The sequence below is a fragment of the Mixophyes fleayi genome, chromosome 2 (assembly GCF_038048845.1).
Source record: "Mixophyes fleayi isolate aMixFle1 chromosome 2, aMixFle1.hap1, whole genome shotgun sequence".
Lineage (NCBI taxonomy): Eukaryota > Metazoa > Chordata > Amphibia > Anura > Limnodynastidae > Mixophyes > Mixophyes fleayi.
In genome coordinates this window covers 327,281,260-327,299,422 of record NC_134403.1, presented here as the reverse complement: position 1 = coordinate 327,299,422, position 18,163 = coordinate 327,281,260, and the positions used below count along the sequence as shown (strand labels likewise).

The window sequence follows — 18,163 nt, the reverse complement described above, 5'->3', positions numbered from 1 at the left end:
TTCCAGACATACTAAGAGCTGAGATTGGTAACTGCAGAGGTCATTTACAAAGCACAAACCGGGTGCTCTGCAGCACAAATACAGCTCTGCACCAGCTGTGCTGCGTAATTTGTGCAAATATGCCTAGATTTACCCACATCCTCAACACAGCCTGAGCTAGTTTCCACTATAGCACTGAGACCATAAGCTATACACTGCTATAGTGAAAATCTCATACCTCGTACCTCAAATCTGCATTCCGTGAGATCTGAGTACAGATCATGTGACAGAGAGTAGGAGGGGGCGTGGTAATCATTACGTCACTATAGCCCCACCCCTACATAAAATACAGAAATTCAAAATATTAAATGGGGGGGCTTAATGACGCAATTAAGCCCTACCCCCGCTATTCAATGAGTGAATTTCGCCATTTTACAGGGTCCAGGAGGTTTGTCTACCCTTTCGGGAGTCCAGGAGGACTCCTCAAAATTCGGGAGCCTCACAGAAATTCCGGGAGAGTAGGCAAATATGTAGTACCTGTATGAGAGGGGACCAGCCTCCAGCTGACAAGAGCTGGCCAATAAAATGTAGATACTCATTTTACTGCTAGTAAAATTTATCAGTGGTTTGATGTTTAACATTTACAGATTTGTCCAGTGCTAAAAGATCATTTAAAAAATGAACTTAGATGAAACGGCAATTACTCCTCAAATGACGAACAGCGGAAGTCATTTAACTTTTCTTTATGTTCTAAAAAATGACTGAGATGTGATTAAAAATGCAATTAACAAAGGAGCACACAGCTAAGTAACAATCTTAAACAGTGTTCTTAGTTCACCAGATCCTGCCTTTTAGAAAGCAGAGGTTGGCCGATATTGCCTGCGCATGTTGGGACATTTAATTTTAACAAGGAAATTTTAATTATCAACCGAAAAGATGAAGAGGCGTCTGGAGTTGGCATCAGTAATAACTACATTACAGACTGTGAAACAGAGGGATAACAGTTTATGTAAAAAGTTCCAAAACTCATCCCATCCTATCTAGCTGTGCAGAGATCTTAGATGGTGGGGTTTTCCTTAATATATTTTTACTCTACATGGTTGTGTTCAGATATGTGCTTCACATGTCAAATGTGACTAGAGGTTACAACAGGCCTTTTTTTTTCATTGAAAGGTCAATGTTCTAACTGTATTATCAGTAGCAGCCTAGACCTGCTGCAGACAATTCATTTCAACATGAATCAATAAGGCGCCCTATGATAAAATAACAATGGGCCTGATTCATTAAGGATCTTAACTTGAGAAACTTCTTATTTCAGTCTTCTGGACAAAACCATATTACAATGCAAGGGGTGCAAATTAGTTTTCTGTTTTGCACATAAGTTAAATACTGACTGTTTTTTCATGTAGCACACACATATCAACTTTAAATTTCAGTGTACAAATAAGGTATCAAGTATTTGTGTGCTGCATGAAAAACCAGTCAGTATTTAACTTATGTGCAAAACAGAATACTAATTTGCACCCCTTGCATTGTAACATGGTTTTGTCCAGGAGACTGAAATAAGAAACTTCCTTAATGAATCAGGCGCTTAGTGATTGAGAGGTCCACCTTCATCTCACCCTGATTAAATAAACTGCTGTGATTCCTTAACTGGAATCCATTGATGAGATTATTATTATTATCCAGCATTGATAAAGCGCCAACAAATTGCATAGCGCTGTACAATGAACAAGAGATACACAGACATGAGGAACTAAAAACAAACAGTACAAAAAGTAAATATTTAACTTATGTGCAAAACAGAATACTAATTTGCACCCCTTGCATTGTAACATGGGTTTGTCCAGGAGACTGAAATAAGAAGTTTCTAAAGTTAAGATCCTTAATGAATCAGGCCCAATATCTTTATATCTTTTCACAGTTATTCGTTCCAAAATGTATTTTTTTCTGATCCTATTCCCCTTGAGAGATTATCTTATTTCCATAGCTAATATAAGGCACACTTACCTTATACCTGTGATCCAGTGCTGTAAGTTACCACTGCAGGCTCTGCATTGCGCTGGATGTAGGCTTACAGTGAGCTCTCCTGACATACCTGGCTGATAATTATAGTATATATATGGTAAGGGAAGTTGGCTTATTGGTTGTCCCAGGAAAAAAAATCGAACTGTGCGTTTATATTTGAGAAAGAACCCTGATAAATGGCCGGATACAGTTCCTGGTGGCCCACGGTTTGGGATTTTTGGCACAGTACACGTGGCCTTGTGGGAGTCAGTTGGTTGCCTGATACCCCCAACTCCTTTAATATTTAGATGCAAGAATTTAAAAGGCTGTGCCCGTATTCTGTCCACTGCTTGGTGTCGTGTCTATTACTGAATGAGGGGCAGATAGAGTCCCTGTCTAAGGTCAGGGTTTGTTATGCTATGTAGGCAGGAGATATCCCTGTGCAGAGTAAGAGTCTGCTAAGAACCTAGTTGATGTAGCTGTTACTTTATATCTGGGTCACATAAAAGCCCAGGGCTTTCAAAACTGGTCATGTGTATAGCAAACAAGTAGGAAGGACCGCAGGAGGGAAAATAAACAATCAACGTGTTCAATGAAAACACTTACAGCTCCTCCAATTCAAGATTAAGTCTATGAACTGTCAAAAATTGCTGTTTCTGAATAGGTGACTCACCAGGCCTGCGGCTTTCGCTTCACAATACCTTGACGTCTCCACTGTGAATGAGGGCTGAGGTGGTAAGTCAGCTGCCTGCACACTTTCTCCATTGCTCCCAGCGAATCTCCCTCCTGCAATAGGAATAAGAGTCAAGTTCAGGGCATATGGTACCATTGTTTACACACTGCATATTGCTTTTGTAGTGCTCTAATTCCATTCCTAATATGCTACAGAAGGTTAACGTTGACTTGTAGGATAGCGAGGATTCCGGGGATAGTTGAGAATGTTCTCCTGCAATGGTTACTAAATTCATTGTTTTATCTTTCTGGCTTTATACCAATGTATTTGTAATATTAATTAGTTGTTTGACATGAAACTGAGGACTAAAACTGCTTATTAAGGCCATGGTGATTTAAGGGTTGTGGGGCAAATGAATAATGGTGGTAAGATTAATATCCCTTTTAAAAAAAAAATTTGTGATGATTTTCCCCTAAAAAATTGAATGATTATCGTTTCAAAGCACTTGTATCGTTTCATTTGATTTTTAAAGTGGACTAAAAATGTTGTTCAACGATTGAACAATGTCGTTCCAATTCTGGAGTGCGTATGCACTCAGGACCAGCAGTGTCCATAGATCTCTATGGAGTGTGCAGAGTCACCATCTTTCAGCCAATGTTTATGACAGATGAAGAGCACAGATCTGAAGGTATAGCTTGTAAAAGTGCTTTGTATGCACTTGAATCAGCATGCTGATCTAGACTTTTTTATTTTAATCATTGGTAAGATTGTTAGATATTGCATTGGAAGAATTTTTCTGTAGTGTGTAAGTCGGAGGTGGGCAGGGCCGTCTCTTCCATTGGGCACGATGGGCAGGTGCCCGGGGGCCCTGCAGGCAAGGGGGGCCCGTCCAAATCCTAATTTTTAAATACTTACCTTGCAGTCACATCAGCGGTGATCCGGCTTCCTCCCTGGTCCCCTCTTCCGTGCTGTGCTAGCAGTGAATGCTGGGCGTGATGTCACGCCCAGCATTCACTGCAACCACAGCACGGCAGAGGGCAGAAGAGACTCAGCGGCACGGAAAAAAGAAGAGAATCGGACTTAAGGTAAGTTAAGGGGGCCCATATATATATATATATATATATATATATATATATATATATATGTAAAAAAAAGTGATTATATATATAATCACGTTTTTTTTACATACATATATATTTTTTTACACACACTATTTATATATATATATATATATATATATATATATATATATATATATATTTTTTTTTTTAGGGGCCCGGTACACTGCATTGCCCGGGGGCCCATAAAGTTGTTAAGGTGGCCCTGGAGGTGGGGAATGCTTTATACTGACCATTACTTTTTTTCTGACTGATAGGTGTAAATTTTGCTTGTTTTTACTGAATGTTAGTAAACTTAATGATAATTGGTAAACCTGAACAGTAGGCAATGTATAAACATGACTTTGCATCTAGCACATGGGATCTGAAGAAATTCAGCTGACAAAGCGGTGCAAAATATAGACCAAGCCTGGCAGTGAAGACTGGTGGATGAATGGGCTTTTATGTAACTAGATGCAGTAGATCCCATTGCAATTACTCCCTGTTGCCACTCAGGGCTCTGTTTATGCGGCGATAACTAAGATTTACGCTGAATACAGTGATGTAAAACCTTTTATAGATGCAATTTGCTTAGAAAATGTCTTTTATCTTTTGGAATTAAAGTTTTGGGGAATTTCATGGCCGTTCTTCTTTCATATGGTATACTATTACGTGCCTAAATGAATATTCTTTCTGGTATGCACATTTATACACATAGAAACTTTCACATAGTATGGTTTAAAAACGTATTACACAATATCATTTTCATCTTGTGGAATTTACAGCTTCTTGACTTTTTGGAAGATCAAGGGGCCTGATTCATTAAGGATCTTAACTTGAGAAACTTCCTATTTCAGTCTCCTGGACAAACCATGTTACAATGCAAGGGGTGCAAATTAGTATTCTGTTTTGCACATAAGTTAAATACTGACTGTTTTTTCATGTAGCACACAAATATCAACTTTAAATTTCAGTGTACAAATAATCTATCAAGTATTTGTGTGCTACATGAAAAAACAGTCAGTATTTAACTTATGTGCAAAACAGAAAACTAATTTGCACCCCTTGCATTGTAACATGGTTTTGTTAAGGAGACTGAAATAAGAAGTTTCTTAAGTTAAGATCCTTAATGAATCAGGGCCCATGTTCTTAAACAGGTGCAAAAGAAAAGAAACAGGCTGACTGTATGTTTTTTATCTATTGACAAGTCACTATTTGCTTTGGGTTGTCACTTAGTGCCATAATAGTTTGTTTGTTAAAAATATAGAAAAAAATAGTAAAAAAAAATAGAATAATTATGTTGCAATTCTTATTAGAAAAAAATGCTTTATTTAAATAAATAAAGCATTTTTCCTATGGATAAACCTTGCAATTGCCATCATGAGATGGTGATAGCGATAGGAAGATTGCTGCAAAATATGCACCTGCGAAATTTTTCTTAAATAGGCTTTCCCTTGCTTTGCTGGCGGTAACCTTTTCATAGATGGGGAGAAGTCCTATTTCCAGCAAAAACACCCATTTTTCCAGAGCAATGGGTTTTCTCCCTAAAATAAATAGAGCCCTTGATCGGTAAAAACCTCATCTAGAGCTAGGAACAAAACCACCTTGGTAAAACCATGGGGTATATTTACTAAACTGCGGGTTTGAAAAAATGGAGATGTTGCCTATAGCGACCAATCAGATTCTAGTTATGCTTTTGTAGAATGTACTAAATAAATGATATCTAGAATCTGATTGGTTGCTATAGGCAACATCTCCACTTTTTCAAACCTGCAGTTTAATAAATATACCCCCATGTTACATTGCAGGGAGGGCAAATTTACAATGTGTGGACAGACTTAGAGTTGGGAGGGAGCGCACTCCAGCTCAACTCTAAACCGCAGTGTTAAAATAAAGCTGCCCAGTATTTGTTTAATACATACAAAAGCCGGCAGTATGATCCCTGTACACAAAAATATGGCATTTGCTCCATCTTGAAGTGAGGACTTAAATGCATTCATAGAAATCCCCAGGATCACTGCAAGGTCACTGGTATCATAAGTATCACCCGCAAGTTACAGAACAATGAAGCCATATTGAATAATTTTATTATCAGGCACTGCCTGCTGTTATTAACATAAAAAATCAATCTGCAGTATTTGCAATTTATTTACATATAATCCAGTATGCTGACTCTAAAATTCCATCACTTTGATTCAGAAGAATGTATCAGGCTTAGTGCTATTCCATAACTGATACAGCAAAACCATTGTGCCTATAAATAATCATCTCCCAGCTGTTTGGTATATACTGCTGCAGGTGTGAATGTCTCTTGAACAAATACTGGATTACAATTTATTACCTTCTTATACAGATTCTGAAAGGTCTGAAAATAAATTTTGTTTCAAAGGCAGCCCTGGGAAAAAACCCAGTTTGTGTGTACAACATTGTGCAATGATTGTGTCAATTGATTTAAAAATATAAAGAGGGAAAAATATTTAAAAGTAACCCTGCAATTTCCAATTCAGTGACCATGGTAGTCACTATGGGGTCTATTTGTCAATATGTGGAAAAAGGCTGATTTATCTTGTGGTGAAAAAAAAACCTTATTATTGCAATTTAGCAATAAAATAAGGGCTAACTTACTGCATTTTCGACAACCGTACGACTTTCTGTCACATGTTAGATATATAACTATGTTCTCTTAATATTTTAAAGGTCAATTTCACCATTTGGGTAAAAGATTTTAAAAAGGAACCCCCAATCCCCTAGTTACCTAAACTGTCGGGGATCTTACTTCTTTCTTGCAGTTTGTCAACTCTTTTATCCATCTGCTTTCCATGTCTCCCCACACCGCCCCATTATCCTCTCCTTCCTTGTGTCCTACCTTACCTCCCCTGCCCCCTTTCTTCCCCATTCTTCCTACCCACTTCAACCTACACTAACACCACTTCCACCCACCCGCCTGCAACTTCAACTGCTTAGTCTCCACCTCCTCTGCTACCCGCCTCACTAAGGTTAATGACCCCTTTGCTCCGATTGTCTCTCACTACCCCGTAGTCCCCTACACTTTGGGCCTTATTTACAGTCAGACGCAATGTGCGTCTAAGACATACATACAAGAGCTGGAGTGGGGAGTGTGCCGCAGCTTGGTAGGGTATTATGAGTAGCATGCAACCCCAGTTGCATGCCACTCGCAATACCCTACTGAGCTGTGACCAGTTCCCGCAGTTAGCTAACTACTTGCACCACCTAATTCCTGCCGCACTTTTTAAGTCTTTTTTGACGTGTGTTCCGTCTGTGTTTTTATACGTCTAGGGTTGTTTTTGCAGGTAGACATCCATAGTATCTGATTTTTTCACAGTCACGCCTACATAACTCCGTGTTTCACCCTTTCTCTCGTACTGAGACGCAAGCTGTCGCAAGTGTACACTGCGTCTGAAAAGCAGACGGAACTGATGCTTACTGTGCATGCGCATCAGTGGAGGTGTGCACAATGAGCCTGAAATGGACTTTGCGTTCGACTCTAAATGAGACCCTTTGTGTTTTTTGTTTTGGCTTTAAAAAGTATCTAAAATGAATTTTACACTATCAAATTAAATTCACCTATTTTCTCCATACAGTCACTTCTAAATCTGTACTTGAACCACTATATATATATATATATATATATATATATATACATATACACATACACATATATATATATATATATATATATATATATATATATATATATATATATATATATACATATATATATATATATATATACAAGTTAACCCGTGCATGATACTCATGCATTCTAGTCAAATTAAGCTATTTAAGGTGCTAAAAAGGTTCTTGTCATGCATTTGGGCCATAGCCCAGGCCTCAACCACCAACCACTCCCCACTGTCACCCCCGGCAACCACCAACCACTCCCAACTGTCACTTCTCCTTCAAGAAATATATATATATATTTTTTAAATCTTTCTAAACACTTTTAACAATTAACAAATTAAATTAACAAATTAAAAACATCTTAGTATACCAAATTTCAGCCCTTTCTGAATTTTTTTTCCCACACACACTAAGAATTTAGTAGGTCAGTGTATAACTCTGCCCAGCAGGTGGCGCTGCAGCTTGGTTTTATTTTACACACACACACACACACACACACACAGACAGACAGACTAACACACACCACTAGACATTTATATATTAGATATATATATATATATATATATGCATATATATATATGCATATATATATATATATATATATATATATGTATATGCATATATATATATATATATATATATATATATATATATATGTACATATATGTACATATGTATATGTGTATATACATATACATATATATATATATATATATATATATATATATATATATATACACACCATATTACAGTATGTGACATGAATGAAAATTAGCAGATGAATTGCCTTCTCATTATAATAATGATTATGTAGTTATTTGATGATTATTACTTGTTTTGAGTCGACACTTGTTTATTGTGAATGATTTACTAATAACTATCATTAGTGTATTTCTATCATTATTTGTTTTTGTGTGTTGTTGCTAAGTAATGTAAGACTATTGTAAATAAAGCTGTTTGCCCTGCATTCTAATCATACAGTCTGCTGAAACTGTACAATAATCTTGAGCTTATCTGTTTGATTTCCTTAGTGGCACTTGAGCTAATTGGTGTTCCTTAGTACCTTAGCTGAGAAGGTCACTAAGGAACACCAATGTACACCAATATACTCTTATAGCTTTCGCCATGTCAGGGTGATGATGGCACAGGCTCCCTACTGGAAAAAATGCATTATTATTTAAAGAAAGCATTTCTCCTTACTTAAACTTAGCATTATCTTTATTTTTTCTGTTTACGTTTTTTAGTTTTCCATTTTTATTTTTTTTTGTCGGATGTTTAACTAAAAGCCCTGTACCATGCCAGGTGAGATATGTGCAGAGAGACCCTACACTGGTTGGAGAAGTAGCAGGAGACCTCTTACCACTGCCAGACACAGGCCCGGCGCTCCCATTAGGCAACGTTAGGCAGTTGCCTAGGGCGCCGGGCTCTGGAGGGCGGCACTGAAAAGGGGGACCCAGTGATAATTAAATAAATGCTCTCGCCCGCCCGCCCGCTCGCTCGCTCGCTCGCTCGCCCGCCCGCCCGCTCGATCGCTATAATGCGGTGCTGCACTGTAGCAGCACCGCATTTTAAAATTTACCCGGCGCCTGGCAGCGTCGTGACGTCACGACGCACGACGCTGCCAGTGTAGAGGAGACAGAGAAAGAAGACAGAAGCGAGAAAGAAGACAGAAGCGAGAAAGAAGACAGAAGCGAGGAAGAAGAGAAAGGAAGGAAAATGAAGAAGTTAAGGTGAGTACAGGAAAGAGGAGGCTACAGATAACAGGAGGGGACGGGGGACGGATGCTATACATAGGGGGGAGAACGGAAGCTACAGAAAGAGGGGAATGGAAGCTACAGTAAGGAGGGAGAATGGAGGCTATACAAAGGGGGGAGAATGGAGGCTATACAAAGGGGGGAGAATGGAGGCTATACAAAGAGGGAGAATGGAGGCTATACAAAGGGGGAGAATGGAGGCTATACAAAGGGGGAGAATGGAGGCTATACAAGGGGGGAGAATGGAGGCTATACAAAGAGGGAGAATGGAGGCTATACAAAGGGGGGAGAATGGAGGCTATAGAAAGGGGGAGAATGGAGGCTATACAAAGGGGGAGAATGGAGGCTATACAAAGGGGGGGAGAATGGAGGCTATACAAAGCGGGTGAGAATGGAGGCTATACAAAGGGGGGGGAATGGAGGCTATTCAAAGGGGGGAGAATGGAGGCTATTCAAAGGGGGGAGAATGGAGGCTATACAAAGGGGGAGAATGGAGGCTATACAAAGGGGGGGGAATGGAGGCTACAGAAAGAGGGGAGAATGGATGCTACAGAAAATTGGGGGGGGGGAGGAGGAGGCTGGAGAAAATAGGGAGACGGGGGATTACACTTAGAAATGTCCTTGAGTTAGAGACTATGGGGTCTTTATACTAAAATAGTGCCGTGACAAAATGCAGCGATGCATAATGAAGCACAGCTTTAATTCACCTTGCTGGGGCTACTCTAGGATAGTTCAGGAACCATTTATGTGTATTAGTATTTGCCCTCTATTTGGCTCTCCTTTGTTGCCCTCTATTAGTATAATTAATTTTACATCTGCAGAGTACATTAACAAATGCAAATAAAATAGAACAGTCTGGATTATCTGTCATTTAGATTACCTTTCTATATTTATTTGCATGTGTTAGTATATTTAATATATCATCTACAGAATACATTAATAGACAGCAACAGAGGAGAGCCAAGTAGTGGCCAAATACTAAAAAAAAAAGCCAAGTAGTGGGCAGGGGGGCATGTGAGTAAAGCTGGTGTCACCTATGCGGCTGGCATATGTGACACAAGCTGATGGGCAAGGGGTGACATCTGTGAGAACAGCTAGTGGGCAGATGGGCATGTGTGAGTGAAGTTGGTGGGCAGCGTGGTACATGTCAGTGTGTAACAGGTGAGTGATGTCATGTTTTCTTTTCTTTCATTTGTTTTGTTCTGAAGTCTAGCATTTGGAACCTCCCCTCTAGATATCCTGTGTTTGCTCCTGGGCAGCAGTGAAGCCTGGACAGCATTCTGCATCAGACATCAGTGCTGCGTCAGACATCTGGACTGCATTGTAGCCAGCCAAGAGGAGGTAAGAGTTATTATTTTTAAGTGTGTTAGTGGCTGGGAAATTAGAATTTTTTTTATTTGGGGGGGGGGGGGGCGGCAATCTTAAGCTTTGCCTAGGGTGCCGGGCAACCTTGCACCAGCCCTGGCCAGACAGTATTGCCAGGGAGCTAACCGTCGTTCAGCTGCCCCAGCAAAATGTTATTGTAAATTGGGTGAAAGAAGACTGTCTATTGCTACGATAGGCTATTATTGATAAATAGACCTCTTAACATCTCAAGTTTGGACAGTTGTTTCTAATTAACCATTTAAACACCAGTGCTGTCTTGTTGATTTTTTAAAGTGATCCTATTCTGGATACTATAATTGTAGTGCTACATATATACATTATTGTGAATATTAAAACTGTTGAAACTGCTAATGATTCAAGGACACTGTTTGATTTTATGTGCAAATTCTTTTGCTATTTTTAATATTGTTTTGTTTTTTTTGCTAATTTTAAACATTAGACCACATACTGGCATTTCATTTGGTTTGTTTTTTTTCAATGTCACACTTTTAAGTAGGGATATTTTTTTGCATTTGTCCTTTTTGGTTCCAAAGTAGCAAATCTTCACACGATTTGGGTCCTGGTAAAATATTTAATCCATCTGCATTAGGAATACCACATATTTGCCATTTCTTAATGCAGAAGGGTACCTATATTTACTAGAGATGCTGAGGCTCGGTTTTCCGAAAACCGTACCTCTCAGAACATCGCCAATTTGAGTACTTTCTCGCTTCTTCGGATCTGAATCTAGGCAAAACGTCTTAGTTGCATTGTCGGATCTTGCCGGTTTTGGATTCCATAAGTACCTCCCTTCCCAGGAGATCCAGCTCCATTGCTCACACAGAAACAGAGTTAGCAGTGTTTTTGTCACTCTCCAGTCTCTAGTGACATTGCTCAGTGCCATTGCTCATACAGAAACAGGAGGGGTAGCAGTGTTCTTTTCACTCTCCAGTCTCCAGTGCCATTGCTCATACAGAAACAGGAGGGGTAGCAGTGTTCTTGTCACTTGACAAAAATTTACTGGAAATGAATGTTATTGAGCTTAATAATAATGTAGGAACAAAAAAAAAAGCCAAATTATGTGATTTTAGCATTTTTTTTTAAAAAAAAGAAAAAATACAGATCCAAAACCAAAACCAAAACACGTGAGGGCGGTTTTGCCAAAACCAAAACACACAGTTAATAGAGCCAAAACCAAAACACGGGGGTCAGTGAACATTCCTAGTATTACTATTACTGCGGACCTCTGCTGGTCAGCATCCATATTGAACTATGAGAGTTGGAGGATCTGCACTCCAGAAACTACAGCTGGTTCTTGGCTAGGTGCCTGTAGCATTAGCCCATTTAGGAGCAAGCTGCCATTTCTAGCAGTGCATGTGATAACTTATCCTCCAAAGCTTATAGATAATTACAGATGCACTATCCACTTACAGTAAATAAGATATTCTCCCAACTAAACCTGATTTTCTCAGTCCTGTTTTTGGTGTGCAAAATGGACATGGACTAACCTATGGATGTGATCTCACTGGGAAAATAAACAGCGGTGGCGGATCAGATGGTGGTCTGAACGAATTGGGGGACATGTCCTAATTTGTCCCAATTTTTGAATCTGTAATACAGGAGGAAGTTGAGGTACTGAGACCATGAAATATTCAGGAAATGTCAGTTTGGTTGTACAATATGACCCACATATCATCAAACTGTAAAAAAAAATTATTTTTACAAGGGCAATGGCCAATAAAAAACAATCAAATCTGGTTGACCGAAGTGTTCCGAAAGTGTATTGGTCAAGTTGTCCAGTTTAGTTTAATATGATAGTTTTTGTGTTAGATTTTACGGTCAGCATTAGCTCGCTTTACTAATTTTATTTTTTGCACAGTGCAAATAGACATGATATTGATAGCAGAGACATTTTTCTCCTTTAAAAATTCTACTCAATGATTATTATGGTTTCTAAAAAAAATCTTTGATAACCCCAGTCCTGCTGAGCTCACACATTTGCCATTTCTCCTCCTCCCATCACAAACACCTTACTAACTCCCCAGCACCTGCAGAACATTTGTCTGACACAAGACCCAGCACAATCGCAGACTGAGGATAAAATTAAACCGAGAAATCAGAGGCTCTGAGTCACCGCAGACAGGAACAAGGATAAAATAAATGAATGCTTCCGATTCAGACTCCGTGTTGCGTGTGTGTGTTTAACCCATTCTTACTCTTGGGCAGCACCAGTAAAGGAAATACTGGCAAGCAACCAAAATTTGCTATTATCAGCAAACAATTATATGTTATGGAAAATGTCAACATTCCGGAAAATATCAATATCACTATAGTTGGATAATCTGATACCAGAGAAGCCCCCACTGACTAATGTTAACGATTGCATATTTAAAATGTATTTTTACCCCTTATTATAGTATTAGAGCAAGGTCAAGTGAGTGGTGTGCACAAATTTTTGGGCTTCATTGGGAAATACAACTCATTTGAAGGGGCCACAAAAGTTATTGTAAGGCAGCAACATTATCAGCCAAAAGCAAGCTTTCATTGGTGACTGGTATTTCTGTGAAGCTACCAGTTGTCTGTCATGGCTGAAACAAGGAGAGACAGAGGTGGAGACACAAAACCTAAATCAGTCACTGTATAAATCACAAAACCCCCAGGGAGACCCCTAGGAGAACAGGTCATTCTACCGGATCCCACCAACTTGCTAGTGAAGAGGGCAAGACAGGTGCCTCAATTACACATAATAGTAAATACTAATAAATACCAATATACTTTACTAATAATATATTTACTAATAAATACTAATACACAGACACACTCATACCTCCCAATAGTCCAATTTTTACTGGATCAGTCTTGATATATAGACCTTTGACCTAACAGGATGGGTATGGCAAAATGAGAGCACAAGTGGGTGGTCTAGGTGAGTGCATAGTACATAGCCCAGGGGCGCATGCGCAGCAGCTCCGTTTCGGCAGCGCTGTCCTATACAGTAGCCGCGGCGCTATCAAAGAAGCATCTGCGGCGGTGCTGTATACAATACAGCACCGCACCGCCGCGGATTTTTGTAAGAAGGTACACGTGGAAATAATAGTGGCATCAATGAAAACTATTTTGTGATCATTTTCTTTCTTCCAGGAATAATTACAGCAGTAATTATGACAAATATATAGGCAAACTGTAGTTTACAATTTCAGTTATCTTAAAATATGCAAAGCAGGAGAATGTGAGAAAGATCTATTATCACACAACAATAACTTGAAGGTAAATCCAGAGCTTGTTATCTAAATGGCGTAAACCCACATTCTGTTTTTCTTATAAAACGAGCCTTCCAGGCTGCCATGGGTGTTGAAAGCAGAGATTGTGTATAAGCAGCAGGACACGCTTTTTCTCCTGGGAAAAGACAGGTATATGCAATCATGCACCGCATCAGATCAATTATTCATTATGCAAGATAACATTTAGGGTCTCCCATCTGGATACAGCAAGCTGATGTTGCTAACTGCTCGTGCTAAATCTGTGATCAGTTCTGCGTTAGCAGGAATTCTGTATCCTCTATTCGCAGCTCCTCATTTCAGACAGGCTGAAATAAATCTGTAGAAACTGTTCTCTTCCACTAAAAAAAAGGTCTAGATTGTCTAAGCAATGAGTTCTGGAAATGCTAAATGTAAATTGCCCAATTAAACAGCCCTAATACTGAGATATAAATATATGATTGTTTCTACTATCTGTACATGGAAGGAAAAATCAATATACACTTCCATTTACAAAGCTCTCATGACTTCTTTTCATTTTTACAGTTCTGATACACAGTTGAAAACATGTTTGTGTAAGTATGGCTATGAATGATGTAATGACTTTAAAGAATGCTGAATAATGGGCCTTAGCGCTTACTTGAAATGTTCTTACAAGCCATTAAAACAGCTGGAATCAGTAGAAATCCTGTTGGGTGACATTAAGCATTTTAATACAAGACTGTTACCGTGGCACCAAATGATCCTTACATTATAGTGGTATTATATATATTAATAATCATATGTTATACTGTGTATTTGAACTATACTTTAAATTATGTTGTTTTACTTTAATATTGATTTCATTCAGTCTAATTGAGCCGTGAGGTAGGTAGAAGGGTCGCTGGCTAGAAAACTACCATATTTAAAGTTTATATATTAATGGTTATAATGCTCAGGGAATAGGGCCAGTCATAGCTCCATCTGAAGATACCATTACCAGGTACACCTAGATACTTTCATGCACTTCATGTTACTGAGTTTGGTCATAATTTACTTATTTATTTGCATTTTAAAAACCCATCATCAATAAATATAAACTTATAGAAGTTTGAGAATGTGGCAACAACTTAATTACAAAATATATAATAAGAGGAATTATTATGTTCATTAAAAATTAGGGGCACTACTAGAAACAGAAATTTCTGTGGACAAATCCTTAGGACCTGTGACCAGTTCTAGAAGGTGCACAAGATACGGCTCCTGACCAGTCTATATACATCTGGTCTGCCTCTGTCAGTTTGGGTGAATATGCCCTTACTGTACTTGGCCTGTGTTACAGCAACACATTCCTCCCTTGTTCTGATTCTCCAGAGGTAGGGAGGCGCAAGTGTCAGATGCAGGCCAATCTGCATGCGTGCATATACATGCTCTCTCTTAGTGGGCATGCACACTGCAAAGTATTCATAAACGGCATATGTTCAACTCAGCATCAGGTCCCATATGTGTACAATGTGTCTACCAGTAGGGAATCTCTGTGCATTTTGTATATATTTGGTCAGTAAGAAGGGGGTCTCTATGTAATGGGGACCAATTCCGCATGTGGTTATCAATGGAAGTCTTTGTGTCACATGGGTCTCTGAATAATGTGGCAGGGGGAGGTTAATGTCCAAATTGCTGCCAAGAGAAGTCTCTACGATGTGGATAGAAAGGGATGTAGTCAATCTGTCAACACTGAACCTGTTGACAGTCAGACTAGAATACAGTCCCTGGAGCCGCCAGCACAGTACAGCCGCCGGATCCAATAGAAATGGGGTGTCACTGTACATCACTGTGGTTTGCAATGGATTGGTGACCCAAAAATATTAAGAGGCACCAATTTTGGTGATGGAAAGGACTCGAGCTCAAGTATACTTTACATAGACATAAAAACATTTTCCCTGAATTGCACCAAATATTTTTAAAGGATTTTTTCCCAGTTTGTCCCCTAACTATGCATTAATAGCATAATAGACTTTTGCGAGTGACTTATTTCTATGATGGCATTGTCTCATCATTATCATCATCATCATTTATTTATATAGCACATCTAAAATATCTGTATCTATTGCAGCATAATTGTGGAATAATTTACAACAATACTGGAATTGCTCCTTTATATGCACAAGCTATACACAGAAATAAGTAAAACAGGAAGTACATGCACTGCAGGGCTTAATGACACAATTTGTACTGCAAATCGTGGCCGGTGGGAGAGGTTACGGTGAAGTAATGGCGTCATCATGCCGCTCTCTCACACTTGCCATCTGACCTCAAAACTTGACAAGTATGAATATGTATTACTCATAAAGACCAGAGTTGAACTTAAGGACAAAAAGGCACACCAGTGCCTCTTGTGCGATCGCACTTTTTCCAAGATTGAATATGTACAAATGTACGTTTCTATATTTTGGCAGCACTTAAAATACAGTATATGAATGCTTTTGTGACAGGATGGGCCGCCTCTGTCACCCTGTCTGTTGTTGCTGGGAACCGGCTGGGCTTACTTTGCCTCACGGATTGGGAGGGGCCTGCTGCCACCACTGGACTCCTATATCGGCATCCAAAACTGTGTTTCTTCTGGGTACTGACGCTGCAAGCGTATCTAGTTGCTGGTGTACCTGGGCTGGTACTCCTGACCTCTTACAATGGATCAGGGAAGCTGTGGATGGACCCTCCCCCCTGGCCTATCACACTGACCAGAGCTGCATGGTTAGCAGGTAGAGCGGTGGTACCGGAAAGATTTGGTCCAAACCTCAGAGACAGCCGGAGAACAGATTAGATTTTAGGTCTAATCTGCAGGTCACAGGAATACAGCAATATTGAAGATGTTTTCAAGCAGGTCTTTGAAGCAAGATGTTTATTTGCTCACACTTGTTAGAGGTACCAGTGATGAGGTCAGATGTTGAAATCAGAAGAATACATTACATGCTCAAAGAGCTCACCTTTTATACAGTTCTGACATAACTGCTAGCAAAGGTAAGCCAGCCCATTGGACCTAGCTGGCTCCAACCCATCTAGAATATTCCCTCAGATCTCAGGATGTAATCAAATTTGGCATCGAACAATTGAAATTCCATATCAACTTGATTTCCATCAGATCTCAGGATGTAATCTAGTTTTGCATCTAACACAATTTAACTTCCACATCCCCCTGATTTCTTCAGATGTTCTGTCTCCATTGTTAAGAGTTCCTGTCTATCTAACAGGACCTGCATTCAGGTAACAGCCCCCTGTTGTGCATTCAATTGTTGGTCACTCTCATTGAATGGACTAAATTAGCCTTAATGAGGACATCCTCTAGACTACACAACAGACTTACAAATGCTTATCAGAAATCAAACAAATACCTTAGACATGATTGCATCTCCAAAGACAGGTACAACAAAGCATTTTCTTGCACCAAGATATGCGAAAGGCTTTCAAAACAAAGACTTATTGTATCAGGTATACATCAGAAATAAGGTATTTGCTTTTAAAAGGTTAAAACAGAAAAAACACATTTTCTACCCTGGTCTCAGAAATAACGATTTCCTATCTCACAATATACACAATATCAAAAATAAGTGCACGTGCAATTATAAAAATAAGTGCCCTGCGCTATTTCCTTTGAATAAATTTATACCAAAAGTTATTTATCAGTGATCCAGTCACAGCTTCTGTTCCTTGGAATGAAGAGGAGACTAGCTGCTCAATGGGACACCTTATCTTGCTTAGCACTAATGGGTCAGATCTATCTTAAAAAAGACAGCTCCCTCAAAAGTAACCAGAATGATATGAGCAAATGCAAATATTCATCCCCATATAAAAATGCTACTATGCCAGTTCATAGTGAAATAATAATGCTTTCATTTAAAAGGCAATGTGCATTTAAACAGCATGCTCATTTACAATTGATGTCCAGCATCAGGGGGCATTACTGAAACCCATCAGTCCTAAATACTATGACCATTGGAGTGTAAAGCTAATAACCTACACATATCAATATCCTGTTTCCTTGGCACTATTCCTATCATCATTATAAGTTCATAAACTATATTATTGTGCTTCTAGTAAACATCCAATTTGTTTGAAGGCAACATAAAAATAACAATATCTGATTTCTCCTCCTTGGAAAATGCACATAAAAATGAAATAATTCCTAATAAAATGCTTAATGGTTGATGTTTTCACCTCTAACTATCCTCTTTTATCCTCTTAACACTCTGATATAAACACATACATGTGGCAAAAAAAGAGTTGATTAACAAGGAACACTGTATGGTCGATTAGAAAATGGTAGACAGTTCGGCAAGACCCAAAAGATCCTGTTTTCCAATCGCGGGTCATTTACCCTCTGGATATCAATAAACCCGGGTACCACTTTCACCT

At 39.1% G+C, this 18,163-nt stretch overlaps 1 protein-coding gene across 1 annotated transcript in view; it reads right to left on the bottom strand.

Moving 5' to 3' along the window:
* Window positions 1-954: 954 nt before the first annotated feature.
* The window catches only part of LRRC75A (leucine rich repeat containing 75A), a 173,397-nt gene continuing 156,188 nt past the window's right edge, over window positions 955-18,163 (bottom strand). The window contains exons 3-4 of the mRNA XM_075197828.1: window positions 2,660-2,772; window positions 955-961 (exon numbers count right to left, since the gene is read on the bottom strand). Of these exons, the coding sequence (XP_075053929.1) occupies window positions 955-961; window positions 2,660-2,772 (120 nt within the window). The remainder of the gene's footprint in view (window positions 962-2,659; window positions 2,773-18,163) is intronic.